This window comes from Pleurodeles waltl, chromosome 1_2, assembly GCF_031143425.1.
Source record: "Pleurodeles waltl isolate 20211129_DDA chromosome 1_2, aPleWal1.hap1.20221129, whole genome shotgun sequence".
Lineage (NCBI taxonomy): Eukaryota > Metazoa > Chordata > Amphibia > Caudata > Salamandridae > Pleurodeles > Pleurodeles waltl.
In genome coordinates, this window is record NC_090437.1 from 45,853,831 (window position 1) to 45,870,679 (window position 16,849).

At 46.5% G+C, this 16,849-nt stretch overlaps 1 protein-coding gene across 5 annotated transcripts in view; it reads right to left on the reverse strand.

Annotated features, from left to right (window-relative positions):
* Positions 1-16,849, reverse strand: part of ARHGAP24 (Rho GTPase activating protein 24) — a 1,380,530-nt gene that overhangs the window by 122,556 nt on the left and 1,241,125 nt on the right. The window contains exon 1 of one of the 5 annotated variants that reach the window (XM_069236220.1): positions 10,882-12,398. The exons of the other annotated variants lie outside the window; for them this stretch is intronic. Coding sequence (XP_069092321.1) covers positions 10,882-10,996 — 115 coding nt within the window. The 5' untranslated portion in view covers positions 10,997-12,398. Of the gene's footprint in view, positions 1-10,881; positions 12,399-16,849 lie in introns of those variants that run through there. 5 annotated transcript variants of the gene reach the window in all.

Genomic DNA, 16,849 nt, shown 5'->3' on the forward strand with positions numbered 1-16,849 from the left:
AGCCTGCACTTCTCACCAGGGATGAGTTACTGCCAACCACAAAGTACTGGCACTTCTCCACAGGAAGGTACTACCAATTGGAGAGTACCAGAGCTTCTTACTAAGATGCAGACATTCAAGGAAGAGAGCACTTTCATTTCTCTCCATCCATTTCAGAAACTGAGGAGCATGTTATAGGGTGCATATGATTGTGTCCAACTTCTTAATTCTGCCTTCTCAAAATACACTCATCAGTTGTCAATGTCCAGGCCTGAAGGCTCAGTGTTTCTGCAGAGGGTCACAAAAATCCTATATTTTAGGCCTCTGCCTCTGCTCTTACCTAGGTCTGACACAAATGAATGAATAATGGAGGCACCCTACAGTAGCCAAAGCTGCTCTGGAGTGCGTTCCATGCCTGCAGATGCAGTTTGGTATTTTAGGTCCGATATTAGTGGACTGAAGACTACTTCCACAAGGAAAATGTGCCACCCCATACCTTGGCATAAACTGACCTGATGATGTTGAAGTTTATTGTATAGAAAAATATATCAATTACAATAAAAGTATTACAGATAAATAACATTCGAAAATGTAAAAGCAACATGTTAAAAACAGCAATTACAAATGTGGCAAAGACTTAAGGTTCTGGGGAGATTTCACCCGAAAACATTTTGATTCATACTTTTGTAAACAAATAAGAGAAGGGTCTCAAAAAGTCATCATCTTCCCAATAAATTGTTAGTCCTCAGAGGTGAAACAGTAATTAGTGGCTTGTTGCACAGTCCGGACGTTAGCAGCAGTACATGACGGTCGTTTTCCTTAAATCCGATAAAAAGGGACATAGGCAAATGATACGCTCAATTGACTCACCACTATAATCACATAGATTAAATTTCCCAGACGGTAGGCACCACTCTTTCCATGAGCCTTTGACTAACCGATAGGGATGTACATTAGCCTAAATCTTAAGTACTTATTTTGCAATCTGCTTCCAGCCAGGAATAGAGGTTTTCCTGATTTGTCGAGAGGTAGAATGTGCAACCTGCATGTTTATAAAACTGAAACCATGACAAGTCGGGGAGTCTGCTATTCATCGTCAAAGTCCTCCGTGTGCGCATTTTGTGTATTAGAAGGGACGTATTTGTAAGAGCAGCAAATGATGGGAGGTGGTTGTCGGTGACAGCCTCTCATAGCTTCAAGATTCAATTAAATTGACCTGCTGGAGGGCATTTAAGCAGAGAGGATTTGGGCAGACTTAGCCTGTTGTACGCCCCCCTACAGCAAGGATGATGTGCACTCGCCAGTAGAGTCGGAAGCTTGAAACTGGCATTTGCAATGGGTCCTGCATTCGCTCAAGTTAGAGCTACTAGTGTTGTAAATTCATAACTGGACTTTTCTTTCCACATAAAATGAAAAGGTAAAACAGTTGACATAAGCAAGCTGATTCAAAGCGCCACGGCCGCCATGACCGTAAGCGCGAAGGAGAGACACAAAAGGAAAAAGAAGTTTGCTCGCAGTCAAACGCATCAGCAATCGTTCAATTATCCATGAAACAAGGTAGGTGTCCGAGGCAGTAACAAAACTGCCCCAAGAAGGGGCAAACGTAAAGCACTTACCAATGATAACAAAGCATTTTTGAGAGGCAAGCCAATGAACGAGTGATAGTGATGGGCGTGCGGTGGGCTTTTTTAAAAGCCCACTGATAGATTACAACGCGTCAGAGCAATTGTGCACTCGACCTAAAGAGGTTGACTTTGTGTTCCGGTGTCCCCTCTCTATGACGCCTCTCGCACTGCATACATGTCTCCCTATCCCAATTCCAGGACCTCTCCAGTATTCCCTCCACAAGCCACAACATTTTTTAAGACACTGGTAAGAGAGGAACCCCTATCCTGTACCTTAACTGGGCTACAGCGTATTCATGGTACTGGTAGTTTTAATATTTTACCTTTTACCTCCTCCCCCTAGAGACAGTCTGCTAGGTCCCAATGAGGGTACCACAGTCCACAGTAACCACTGTCCCTTGCATTAATTGAGCCTACAGCCATTGGCTGACATCCCTAGCAGTGGACAGTGTTTAAACCCATGCAGTGAGAAGCATGCAAAAAAGTGCTGCTGTTTGGTTATTTTCAACATGGAAAAGTGAGCACAGACGCAGTGGTTCCTCCTTTTTAGATTTCATTGCCATTGAGGTTGAGACCAACCATGTCTACAGCAGAGGTTCGGTGGCCACTGCTGTCTATTTGCTGTTCTGTCCATGAGTATGCTGGTGATCTGGGAAAACATAAGACTGGATTTTCACCCTCTCCTACGCCTCACAAGGGTGTCTTCCTGTTTCATGGACAATGTTTTACAAGCCCCTGTACGTAAAACGTGCCTTCCTGACCTAGTGTCATGTGTCCCTGTCTCAGTTACTACATAATCTATATTTATTGTAGTGTAATAACATGCTGCTTTTGTCCCAGTAATCATGACTCTGCCCCATTGTCAGTATCATCTGTTCCCCGTGTCAGTGCCATCTCTGCCCCAGTGTCAGTGCCATCTATGCTCCAGTGTCAGTACCATCTATGCTCCAGTGTCAGTACCATCTCTGTCCGCGTCAGTGCCATCTATGCTTCAGTGTCAGTACCATCTCTGTCCGCGTCAGTGCCATCTATGCTCCAGTGTCAGTGCCATCTCTGCCCCAGTGTCAGTGCCATCTATGCTCCAGTGTCAGTGCCATCTATGCTCCAGTGTCAGTACCATCTCTGTCCGCGTCAGTGCCATCTATGCTTCAGTGTCAGTACCATCTATGCTCCAGTGTCAGTACCGTCTCTGTCCGTGTCAGTGCCATCGCTGTCACAGTATCAGTGCACCCCCATCCCACATACTTGTCCCCCTACCCTATCGAGTGCTGTTCCTTGAGGTAACATCACAACCAAGAGCGCTTAAGCTCTCTCAGGAATGCCCCACATGATCAGTGCTTCTGATAACCTCTACTCTCTTGTTGGGTAATTGCTGTCAGTCGCTCTGTAATTGCCACCCCTGCAGACTCAGGAATGTGCCCCAGTTATTAGCATTCCTCCTGCAGGAGGCGGGTGTTTACTCTCAGCAGCAGATGGACCGCGAGCAACTCATTTCCTCCCTGCACCAAGGGCCGACTTTTCTCTCCTTCCACATACAACTCAAGGCGCTTCTTGTGCCTGCTGGTGGGTGACATGACACAGATTTCGTGTGAGTAACCCATGAACTGAATAGCCTTGTAAGTCTTTGACATCAACATAGAATCCTACATCCTTTTCCGCCCTCCTGGCCTTATTCATGAAGGTAAAGATACACTTTTGGGCCAGTTTACTATTTTTTTACATTCACGACCTCCGAGTTTAATTTTACTAATAGAAATTTTAAGACTACAGAGACTCCGCAGTCCTAAAGTTACTATTAGTAAAAATTAATAAAGTTTGTTAATATTAAAAGAAATAGTAAACTTACACATGAGTGTGAGTTTACTTTTGTGAATCGGGGCTCTGTGTTTGGAGGCCAATGATATAAAGAAGCGCCGCCTTTGCGGAGTCAGTCACGATGACAACTGGGCCCCTTTGTGAGAGAGCTACCGCCGTGTAGGCACGAGCTGGGCTGCGGGGTAGGGACTGGTTGCGGACAGCAGCCTGGTTTCAAGAACCAGGAGGGCCCAGCATCGGTCGGCACGGATGTACATGGCCTTTGGCCACGTGTGAACTGCACAGGTCCCCCGGGATGCAGTGAAACCGAGTCATCTTAAGGATTTTGTGGGCACCGGGCAAAACATATTTTCGGGCCCCTGTTTGTACAACTTTTAATTTTAATAACCCCTTAATGACAAATAACCTTGCCTTATATGTTAAAGGGTAAAAAATAGAATCCGACCGAAGTGAATAAGATAAACACTTTTCAGGGAGCCCTCGAAAGCTGGGGCCCTGGGCAATTGCCCCCTTTGCCCATGCCTTAAAACCTCTCTGCAGTGGACACCCCCAGGAGCTGGGGATGAGGGTGCTGAATGGGCTCGGGGAGTCTTCAACTCTCTCCGCCCTGGAGACAGGCACGCAGTCTTCTTTCTAACTGACACTGACAGGATTTTCAACTGAAGGGAACACATGTTTTTTCGGTACTGTGTCAGGGCCCAAAAACGTAGTATATCAGCCTTTTCTTCAGATGCCTTTGAAACCGACAGTTCCCAGTGATGCTGGTGGCCTTCGGTTCCTCCGTTGGCGCATGAAACGTATACTTCCAGTACTAATGAGTCCATGACAGGGCAGGGTGACCAGGCTTCCCGGGTTTGCCGGGATAGTCCTGTGTTTTCCACCAGCTGTCCTGGCAGATTTCGGCAAAACTGCCTCATGTCCCGGTTTTTATAGGGGGTCGACTGAAAACCATGGAAGACACACTTTTTTAGATGTTTCAAAGCAGCATTTGTCAGCAGCTATTTTGATAAAGCAATTTAATTAAAATGTGTGATGCGGGGTTTAAAAATGGCATTCTATGTATTTTCGTAGTGCCTCGTCTGTGTTCCTATGTTGAACAAAGTTGTCACTCTGTTTTTGCAAAATGTCCCGGTTTTTGGATCTCAAGATCGGGGCCTTCTGCCACCCTGGCGTTTCCTCTGTAGGCAGTAGGCTGAAGGCTAGGGGACCACCTTAAGAGCAGGGGGGGCTGCTATGACGCAAAACGTTCTCCATGCCTCCATTAAAGTCGCTGCCTCCCGAAGTGCGGGACGGGTTAGGACATTTTTGCAAAGGATGATTGTGGTTGCAGTCTGGCCCTGTTCAACGCACATGAGGTAAAACTGTGTCACCAACGCACACTTCCAAAGTTAAATAAACCTTAATCTAAAACATATCAAATTATTTTCTTATTTGTTTCTACTGTTGACAGCGTACTAAAAAATGTAGCCTATTACAATATTGTATTTTAAATGGGTTCATCTACTAAGGTGTCCTAATATTGTACCCAATGAAATGGCAAAATAATAGTTTGCTATGAAAGCAATCTTTTAGCAACTGCTTAATTGGAGGATTAAAAAGCATGTGTGAACCATACCTGGCTGAGACAATGATGCCTCTGTATTACTCCTGTCCAGTGTGCTTCCCATCACTTAGTGAATGCAACAGTGCGCGCTTCAGCATGTCTAGGACACAAATGCATCAGAGTGGAGCTACTTCCTGTTTATTCATGATCTTCGTAGTTATCCCACAATCAGCTCTATTTATTTATTGTCTGATGCACTCACAGAAATACTTACTATGCACTACTGCAGTATGCATCACCGAGCAACAAAACGTGTGAACACACTGTGAAGAGGGAAACCTGTGCACCTAATGGGCTGATGTGGATTCCTGGTGGTGTTCGATGGTTTGCTTTTTCAACACTCCACCTCCCACTCCCTAGGAATAATATGCCAGGCCTCACTGAAGCCCTAGAGCATTCACTAATTCCAGCCGGAAATCACCCTCTGGTGAATGGTGGAACTGCCAAGCACTGGACAGCGTTGAAGCCCTACTCCTCTTGTAAGCGGGGTTATAATGAGTGCTGCAGTCTGGTCCTTGCCAACATGATCAAACACTGGCAAAGCCAATAGGTCTTGCGTTTGACACCTATTGGTTTCCGAATGGCGCTAGCAATGCTGTAGTGCATTCCCTTTGCTGTGAAGCATGGCCAAAGAGAAAAAAAGCCTCTATGATGCAGATGCGTCATTTTACAGCAAACATCTACAAAATTACCCAGGTAGCTTTACTTTTTTCTCTGTATCTACCAATCCCAGAAGGGAAGCATTTTATTTAAAAAGTGGGTGGGGGAGGCAACATGGAGGGCACAGGTGGGGGGAAGAAACACAGAGGGTGCAGATAAGAAACGAAGAGAGTGGGGGAAGCAACACAGAGGATGGGGCAAGACGTACAATGGACGAGAGACAACAGCACAGAGTACGGGGAAAAGAAACATGGGTGAGAGAGCGCCATGTGGAATGGGAAGCAATATTGAGGGCACGGGCAGAAGTAGCACAGGCGGCAGTGGTGGACGCAACACGGAGGGTGGAGGAAGCAACACACGGGGGAAGCAGAAGGGAGACAGGAATGTGAAAAAAGGGGAGAAGCACATGGGAAGAGAGAGCAGCACAAGCTCAGGTGAGGGCAGGGGAAGGAAAAAAGGAAGTCAGCTACAAAACACGTACTTTATTGGAGTGCTTAGCAAAAAGAAAAAAGTGGTTTCTTAAAAGTGAGCAGTGGAGGAAAATAAAGAGACTATGCTACTGGCGAAGAGCAGACATGGCTAGCCACTGAATAAGAAGCACACTAATAAAAGTGACAATAATGCCAACTAAATGTAAGTATGGGGGGGCTTTAGTCTACTGGGAGAAACAATAAAGAGAATATTTACTAATAGGTCATGCAACACAATGCAGCAAGGCAAGCTGCTGCGCTACATTGTGTGGATGGGAGAGAGATGAACAGCGTCATGGGACCAAGAAATGGCACTGTTCAGCTCCTTCTATGTGCTTTTAAGTCTTTGTAGATCTGGGTGTGCATCATAATACATGGGTGGATGCACGGAAACACCCATGTTCCACCCTAAGCAAAGTAACACAAGGTAGCACTATACGCTGTGCTACATAACTTTGTATTTAGTAAGTCACCCAATGCCATGCAAAATGTGGCTTATTAAATGTCAAAATGGATTTTGCTTCCGGGCTGAGCTGCAAAAGTAACACAACCCTGGTGCAAAATCTTACTAAATTTGGTACTAAGTCTTTTGCAACCAGATAACTACTCTATCCGGAAGGCTCAATCTAAAAAGTGGGTACACAACAGACTTATAGCTCCATCTTGGATTTCACAATTATTGTAGTTGAGACTAAGAAAGGCACAGCTCTCTTTATGTGATCACTGCTGTGTATATGCGGGTTAGACCTTTAAGAAGATAGATAATACAACATGATGCTGACTTATTTAATCTTCTCTTATGTCTCACTGTTTTTCTGCTTGATCTCCTGTTTATGGACGAACAAGTTACTGGATGCTGTCCACAAAAATTAACTAACAACTTTTCATTTCCTCTGGCTAGCAAACTACCCTGAGATACACAAAACGGTAGAGTTGAATAGAACATTACAGTCTAGTCATTGGTATTGTTCCAGAATAGTATCAGAAAATGTTCAGACATTAATATTGTGCCCTAAATATATATTTTTTTCAAAAATAGCATCCCGTGGAGCTAATAAAGGAAAAGGTACACCCATTGTATAGTTCTGTAAACAATCTTTAGGATACAATATTTCTATCAGACGATATTTCTGACTTAGATATTCTGTCAGATAACACCAGTAACTGGTGGTAACACTATCTTCTTTACACAAACGGATCATGTGAAGCTGGCTGCCTATCTAAGATTACTTTTGAGGATTTATGTAGCCTGTGTTGACAGGCTCAAAGATATGCCTTGTGTGGTTTGCGAGCGTGGGGAAGCACAGCCAAATCAGATGCTGACAACACGCAAACATGAAAAGCAAAGGCACTGACAAATCACAGACAAGTACTTCCATGGCTTTGACGGGGGTGCTGTCATCTTTTCAGTGAAGTACCCCAAAAAATGAGTAACAGAGGGCAGGATTCATATGTACTAAGTAAAAAATATGGTCAACTATGAAACATCTTTGAATATTAGTCTAAGGCAATCTGCAGTCAACAAAATGTCCACATAATAAGAGCATAATCACGTAAAATAAGGGCATGTTGTATTTCCCCTGGATGGGTCACATACAGATATGAGTTGTCTGAACTTCGAACCACCTTGTGGCAAGGCCTCCAGTCACTATCACAATGGAATAGAAAGAACCTGATCTGAAAGGAATTGCTGATAATCTCTTGAAGCAGATGGCTGAGTTGACTGAAATCACTGGACCCAGCAATTGTGTTATGCTACATTTCGCTCCAAACATTTGGAAACCCACTGATGGTAACCAGAGGCACACAGGTAGGACGATCCCAAATATAAATTACCAACTCTCCATGCCACCATTATTAACCAATGTCTGAATCTTGCCACACTAGAGGAGCACCAGTCCAACGTGCCACTGCAGATGCTGTTTCGTGGCAGATAAAATTACAACAAAAAATCAAAGGGGGGGAGATAGAAGCAAAACAAGGATTTCACTAGGTTTCCAAACAGAACAGTATAACCATCAATGAGAGTGAAACCTCTCCCTATATTTTACCTGGATTGTCCTTAGACTTTTTAGACCCTCATCATCTAGTTTCTACCAGTGGAATGTTGTTGCCTCTGGTGTACTAATAGCTGGTAGTATCATCATTGGCTCTTGCGTTGCCTCCAACCAGGAGAACCTGTCGCCACTGGTTATGGAGGCGTAATGGGATCTGTGACAAAGTGCAGTGAAGGAGAAAGTGAGTTAAAATGACCTCTATAACCAGGTAAAGTCCTAATGTATTATAACTGAGATAGGGTAGGAATAAAAACAATGTGATGGGGACAAATTACATATCCCTCACAGCAGATGGTCAACATGTTTCAGCCTACTTGCGCCCAAATTGGTCATCAGCTTTCTTCAGGACCCCTGTTACAGATCCTAGTAAGGCTAGGAAGGATTTTACCTATTTGAATGTTCTATATGCGATTTTATATACGAGTACATTCACTTCATGGAGGGGAAGACTCGGCTGTTGGTCCTACAAAACAAACAAAATATCAGTACCATTCAGAAAAGCATCTCAACTACTCCTGGAGATCCCAAAAGAAAAGAAAAGAAACTCTCTGCCCCAAGCCTTCTCCTTTTGACCTCTAGAAACTTTAATAATATCCTTGAAGAGCTCAGACGGAATTAAGAAATTTGAAGCCTCATCAATGCAAAATGTATCTGCAAGACAAATAATCACCTTGTATACTCTCACCAATAAGGTCTCCCTTTCTCTCTCCCTCCCTCTCTATCAATGCATTACCACGTTTGCGATTACAACCATGCTCGAATGTAGTTAGTTCATTCCCTGCTTATGACATTACACTCTTTTTTCATGTTAAGAGTAAAGTTTGTCATTGCCCCATGGCTATGTCTATGCCACATACATCTGTGTAATGAATGAAAGAAATAAACAGCAGTAGTGAAATCCTGGTGCAAGCTCTTGATCTCAAATGAAGGAAGGTCTGCTTCCTTAACATCCAATAGCAGGCCTTCCTTTAGCCCCTGCATCTCACTGTGATCGCAACTAAATATACTGGCGTTAGCAGGGACCAATGCTTTGTAAGTGGCAATCTGCACGTTGGTGTGTAGGGAACTACGCAGAGGCTACTGTTCTGTAAAATGCAACTAGCTCTGATGATAGAAGATGGTGCTGATCTACAGGGTCCTAACCAGGAGGTTAAACGTTCCAAGCAGCCCTGTTATACTTTACCAGAATGTATCCTGGTTCCCTCTAGGACTATAAGGATGTTAAAATGGATGTCATCAAAGGCAGATCATGCATCGCCACCCCACCCAATGTGAAGTTAGCTTAATTCACAATAACATCTTTATGAAACTATGTAACCGTGTGTGGTGAGTTCCAGTAAAATGGAGTCCCACATCCGCTCAAACTTGCTGCATAAACTTGCTACACGGCAATGTGTACTCTGTGTTATCAGCAAACCCATGGCCTCATTTAGGCTTTGACATATGGGATACTCTGTCATAAATGTGGCGAATATCCAGGGCCAGTAGAATTATGCAATTCTGCTGCTTCTTTCGCACAATTATGAATTTGCCACGTTTGCCACTCAATCCATCATCTGCTGCATAATCTGCAGATTTAAAAAAAAATGTTTCTAGCTCAAACGGATCAAAAGTTACTAAAAATGCAGCAACATTTGCTTGCACTCAGCAAGGGTTTGCAAGGGTTAACTGGTCGTCTTTCATTTGCTTATTTTCATATTTAGTTGCTAAACTGACACTAATGGGGTTAAATCCTTGCCCGGACAAGATTGTCAAGTGCAAAAATGACAAAATAATAAATTAATACAATCAAAAGATGTGATGCATTATGCTGCATCATTTGTCTTCTCTTGCCACATAATTAGTCACATTGTGCTGCATAATTTGGTGCTTCCTGCCGCATATTTCCATACGCCTTATTACAAGTGCATTATATCCTATGCAGAAGGGTTATCACCACATTTGTGACGCGGTATCCCATCTGCCAAAATTCAGATCAGGCTGTAAACGATATCTGCTACAGTTGCACTTACAGTCACTATTAAGAAGCCTCATGGTCCCAGCTCTACCTTGAGTGAAACAGTAAAATGATAGCATACATCTATCTGTGAAATTAAAAGCGAGTACAATGCATATGGTTACCCTCTAACAGTCAGACACTGTGCCTACCAAAACTGTTACCTCGCTCTTGCCTCTTGCCCCCCAGTTCTCCCCTCCCTTACGGGGTTTCATAATATAGCCTTTAAGGGTTTTATTGCGTTAAAAACCCATTAGCACACTGCAAATGTGCATTAGGACTGTGGCGTCCCATTGGGCCGTTTCAGTGATAAGAGATGATACCCACTGCATTCATCATATATGTATATTGCCTGAAAGCCCATTGGGTTGCATGGCGCTTAAAGTTTTAGATGACTGGAATGTGTGCATCCCAAAGGACTTTAGCTTCTAGGCGGGCACTGTCACCACCGATGGAGAGTGCACTGACAGGATGCCAGCGTTTGCTTCATAAAGTAAACCTGGCGCGACCTGAAAACAAAAATACACAGTCAGTTCAAGATGTGCTGAGCTGTAGCGTGTCAATTCAAGCCCCAGTGTTCCTGATTGTCTTATCTGCAGCATAGTTGGCCCCTCTCAGCCTGCCCAGGCTTATCAGGAATACAATAACCAAGAGTATGTAAGCGGAGGGCACGTACCTCTTCGAAAGCTGAAGCACCTCTTGATTTTACGGTAGGTTCCTTTGGGGATCAGAGGGGTGGGTGCCAAGGTGCTGACAGTCCGGACGCCTGCGTTTTTATCTTCCAGCATCATGAAGCTGCACGGCTGGCGTCGAGGCGCGCGCCGCTAAAAGCCACATCTGGGTTCCTCGCAGCACTCACTCCTTTACCACCTCCTGTGCAGAGGAAATTAAACTGCACCCCTCGCGTGGCCTGGGGGTGTGCGGTGCTCGTGGGTGTCGCATGCGTGTCCTGGTCCGTGAAGCATTCCCTGGTGTGTTTTCCTCTTCAGTCTTCACCGGTGTAACCGGAGCCCGTGCAGGGCAGCTTCACGCCTGTGCCCAGGATGTGCCCAGGTGCCCTCTCTGCACGGCGTGCGCTCCAGCCGGAGGCTCCCTTCGCAGGAGCAGCTCTCGCCTCCCCGTCAGCCACAGCCCCCTGAGTGTGAGAGAAGGGGGCTGCCCTCTGCGCCCGGCCCCCCGCACTGAGCGTGAACCTGCTCCTCACCTGCGGCAGGCGCGCGTGACGGGCGGGAGACGCGTGGCGGAGCACAGGGCTCCCGGAGCCTCCCAGGGGAGCTGCCCGCTCCCTGCACTTATGAGCGCAGGAGCATCATAAAGGAGGCGAGACCGAGCCGCTCCGGGAGATAAGAGACGGCGCCGCGGCTGCCACACGCATTGTGAGCCCCCTCCCTCCCTGGCAGTGCCCGGTGCAGGAGGCCCCTCCCCGGAATGTTACCGCCTCTTTAGAGCCTCTCTAACCCCGTCTTGTTCGCCCGTCTCTCCTTCTCACAGGTATCGTCCATCCAGCCCCTATCTCGGCTCGCTCTCTGATTCTGTTTACTCTCTCTCCACTTTCTTTCTCTACCTCTCCTCTATCGCATTCTCTCTACATCTAGTTTTAATTTCAGTCCGCCAGAGTCTCTCACCTCCTTCCGCGCCTGATCCCCTATGACGATGTCTCTTTCTTGTGACACGCTGTCTCCCTGTCCCCTCCTGCGACCCTTAGGTTCATCACCTCACATTCTCTCTTTCTCCCCCTCATAATCCAATATATGCCGCCCCCTTCCTCTCTACTCCCTACTGCCACTCTCTCCTCCTCTATGACACACACACCACCTCCTCTGCCAGACTCTCTCTCTCCCTCCCCTCTGTCACTTTCTTCCTCTTTTCCGCCGCATCTACCCCCTCTGTCTCCTTCTACCTTTCCTCTGCCACGATCTTCACATTCTCAGTCAATCCCTTCCTCTTACCTTCCTTCTATCTCTCCGCCTCTCCTTTTTTTCTCTGTCAACACTTTTCTCTGCCACTACACTGAAGCGTCCTCTTATGCCACACCACCTCTCCTCTGTCACAGTTTCTTCTTAGCCTTATCACAGCACACCAGTTACTTCTATCCTCCACTACCGTAATCTCTCTCCAATACTCTTATCTCACTCTCACCTCCCCGCCGGGTACATGCATCCTCATTCGTTCCCGACACCCTCTGTCTCCCTCTCCTCTGCACAGTCTCTCTCTCCCCCCTCTCTTATTGGTCAGGCTCCCACTCCCTTCTGCACCCTCTCCCTTTCTCTCTCTGTTTCCTTGTCAGTTTCCATTTTTCCCTACCACCCTTTTTTTATGTCCCCTTCCTCCCTGTCACTGCCTCCTCTTCGCAACAACCCCTCCCCTCTTCCTTACTTCCCACTCTTCTCCACTAGGCGCACTCTCGCTGACACTCCCTGTCACACTCTCTTCCCGCCTGTCACCCCTTTCCCTTTCCACACTGATCTCCGCCACGCGCTCCTCGGGGACAGTGACACAGCCCCTTCCTCTGGAAACCGGCCTTTACCGTTCCCTCACCGAGGTCCCCTCCGCCAGACTCGCCCTCTCCTCCTCCCGGGCCGTCCCCCCGACAGCGGCCGGACAGCGCCCCCCGCGCCCGCGGCCAGCCCCCGCGGCAGGTGCAGCCTGGGGGTCTGTGGAGGGCAGCAGTGCAGCGCTCGCGTGTGAAGGAGGGAAAACAGCACCGCGGGGCGCTCCTGCCACCTGCTGTTGACTTTGATTTGACTTCGAGCAGTTATCACGTGCTCCAGCCTAGCGTCCAGCAATTAACAGCCCCCTTCATCTCTCACGAGGGGAGCTGTCCAGCCCCCACCACGCCGTCAAGCGCATGCCATTTCATTCCTTGGGCGCATTAGTGTGTTTTTTTTTAGATTTATAACTTTCTTTATGTGAAGATTTATTCAACATGCCTTGCAAGTTTGATAAACAATTCGCCATTTTATTCCGGGATGATTCTGACGTGCACATGCTCTCAGTAACCGTGCCATTCTCTGGGCTTGGAAGGTCGCCCTGCGCTACCCTTAGCGTAACTGAACAAACAGTGCTGTTATCGTGCGGTTAATGATTCACGGGGCAGCCCGCCTCCAGGCCCAAGCTGCTCCGTGGTACGGCATTCCTGCCATGCAGACCCGCACTTCAACCATGACTGCTTACCGTTGGTGTCGACTAGCGCATTCACTAACCCTGGAGGCAAGTCCAGCTGCTGAAAAAGCCTGACCACCACCCTTCTGACCAAACACCCCCACATACACATAGCCTCAAGTTCACTCAATTCTTCCCTCTCGAACCAGTGCGGGCAGGGAAAGAGCTATGTCCCGGGGGTGGGCACAGTGGGCCATAGCATGTCCTGCCCTGAGGGATGGGTTACCCAGGGCCATTAATAGCTCAGTGAGGGATCAGCATGCCCCTCTTCCCATTTTAAACCTGGCTGGGCCCTGGTGTATAGGGTTATCGGGGCCAAACTCGGGCCGGGGACAGAAGCCACACAGCCCCTTTTCATAGCTGGCTGGGACATTGGGGATGGGGTCCCTGGAGCAGAATTCAGCCCAGGAAGTGTGTGGGGGTCAACGTCCCCCCCACCTTTGCAATTATGGCCGAGACCTGAGGGATGGGGTCCTCGGGGCCAAAAGCAGACCCGGAGGGCCGTGTGGCCCCCTCCCCCTTTGTATTTAGTGGCCAGGCCCTGGGGGATGGGGTCTCTGGGGTCGAAAGCGGCCCAGGGAGGGGGGCCACAAGCAGCCCCTCCCATAAATTATTATAAAGAATTCTCCCCAGGTGCTGGCCCAACCGGTTAGGAGGGAGCTCAACAAAAACTAGCAAGGAAGACCTCTCTGGGCCAATCTCAGCTCCAGGGACCACATCCTTGGGAGAGCTGACCAAATATGCAAAGGAGAGGGGGTTTGCGACCCCTGTCCCAGGCCTGATTTTGGCCCCTGGGATCCGATCCACCAAGGCCCAGATGCATCTGCAAAGGAGAGGGGGGCACATGGCCCCCATCCCTGAGCTTTTAATGGCTCAGGGGAGCCCATCCCCAAAACTGACTCAGGCTATGTCCCAGGGTGCCCTGCCCACCCCCGGGACATAGCAGTTTCCTTGCCTGCACTGGTGCGGGCAGGGAAACCTGTGTTTGCTCTTGCTTGACAATAAAATTTCCCACCAAGCAAGAGCAAGGTTAAAGTCCGCTCTTCCTTCCAGCAGCCTAGCTCCAATCGGCGTGAATATTCGCACACCAGGAGCTACACAGTACTATAGTGTTACTATGGTTGGGTATCCTTTGATAATTAACCTAATCTGGTAATTCATTGCCAATGTCTTCATGGATAGGATACATCTGCACGTGCCCACTTGAGTAAGATATAATTGCATTTGCCCACATGGGCATGATTCTACAAGCGTAGCACATGGGAAGGGTGATCAGACTGTCTTCCTTCTGCATAACTGGTTGTAAAGCATTATGTCAGTAAAAATACCAAATGTTGTTATCTCGGGCTTCTGTAACATTTAGGTGGTGCGAGGATTGCACTTTTCTTTATGCTTATACAGAAGTCCTTTCTCACTGTTTAGTAGTTTAAACATTTAAAAATGTCTGCCTTAAATAATTACGAACGCCAATCGTGATCAAGGCTACTTCTGAAACGCGTTGGCGAAGCTTTGTTAATAAACTCTATTTGTGCACCACACACTCTACACACTACAGGGAGTGCAGAATTATTAGGCAAGTTGTATTTTTGAGGATTAATTTTATTATTGAACAACAACCATGTTCTCAATGAACCCAAAAAACTCATTAATATCAAAGCTGAATATTTTTGGAAGTAGTTTTTATTTTGTTTTTAGTTTTAGCTATGTTAGGGGGATATCTGTGTGTGCAGGTGACTATTACTGTGCATAATTATTAGGCAACTTAACAAAAAACAAATATATACCCATTTCACTTATTTATTATTACCAGTGAAACCAATATAACATCTCAACATTCACAAATATAAATTTCTGACATTCAAAAACAAAACAAAAACAAATCAGTGACCAATATAGCCACCTTTCTTTGCAAGGACACTCAAAAGCCTGCCATCCATGGATTCTGTCAGTGTTTTGATCTGTTCACCATCCACATTGCGTGCAGCAGCAACCACAGCCTCCCAGACACTGTTCAGAGAGGTGTACTGTTTTCCCTCCTTGTAAATCTCACATTTGATGATGGACCACAGGTTCTCAATGGGGTTCAGATCAGGTGAACAAGGAGGCCATGTCATTAGATTTCCTTCTTTTATACCCTTTCTTGCCAGCCACGCTGTGGAGTACTTGGACGCGTGTGATGGAGCATTGTCCTGCATGAAAATCATGTTTTTCTTGAAGGATGCAGACTTCTTCCTGTACCACTGCTTGAAGAAGGTGTCTTCCAGGAACTGGCAGTAGGACTGGGAGTTGAGCTTGACTCCATCCTCAACCCGAAAAGGCCCCACAAGCTCATCTTTGATGATACCAGCCCAAACCAGTACTCCACCTCCACCTTGCTGGCGTCTGAGTCGGACTGGAGCTCTCTGCCCTTTACCAATCCAGCCACGGGCCCATCCATCTGGCCCATCAAGACTCACTCTCATTTCATCAGTCCATAAAACCTTATAAAAATCAGTCTTGAGATATTTCTTGGCCCAGTCTTGACGTTTCAGCTTGTGTGTCTTGTTCAGTGGTGGTCGTCTTTCAGCCTTTCTTACCTTGGCCATGTCTCTGAGTATTGCACATCTTGTGCTTTTGGGCACTCCAGTGATGTTGCAGCTCTGAAATATGGCCAAACTGGTGGCAAGTGGCATCGTGGCAGCTGCACGCTTGACTTTTCTCAGTTCATGGGCAGTTATTTTGCGCCTTGGTTTTTCCACACGCTTCTTGCGACCCTGTTGACTATTTTGAATGAAACGCTTGATTGTTCGATGATCACGCTTCAGAAGCTTTGCAATTTTAAGAGTGCTGCATCCCTCTGCAAGATATCTCACTATTTTTGACTTTTCTGAGCCTGTCAAGTCCTTCTTTTGACCCATTTTGCCAAAGGAAAGGAAGTTGCCTAATACTTATGCACACCTGATATAGGGTGTTGATGTCATTAGACCACACCCCTTCTCATTACAGAGATGCACATCACCTAATATGCTTAATTGGTAGTAGGCTTTCGAGCCTATACAGCTTGGAGTAAGACAACATGCATAAAGAGGATGATGTGGTCAAAATACTAATTTGCCTAATAATTCTGCACTCCCTGTAGTGTCTGTGCTTGTCCTTGTTGCAGGGTTCTGCTGCAATATATATATATATTATATTTCACAAGGTCCTCAACGTAATCACACACACTCCGGGTTGCCATTCTCAGCCTCTTTTGGCAGTGGCACTGCAATAAAGCAATAAAGAAGCTGAAAATGTCGACCCGGAGTGCCTGTGATTCCTTTGAGGACCTTGTTGTGAGATAAAAAGGGTTCCCCATGCCTGCACACATGGGCCACAAATTAAAGGACTGAGGCACCCGTGGGAGTATGCTGCCACAGAGAATACAAATAAATAAATATATATATATATATATATATATATATATATATATATATATATATATATATATATATATATATATATAT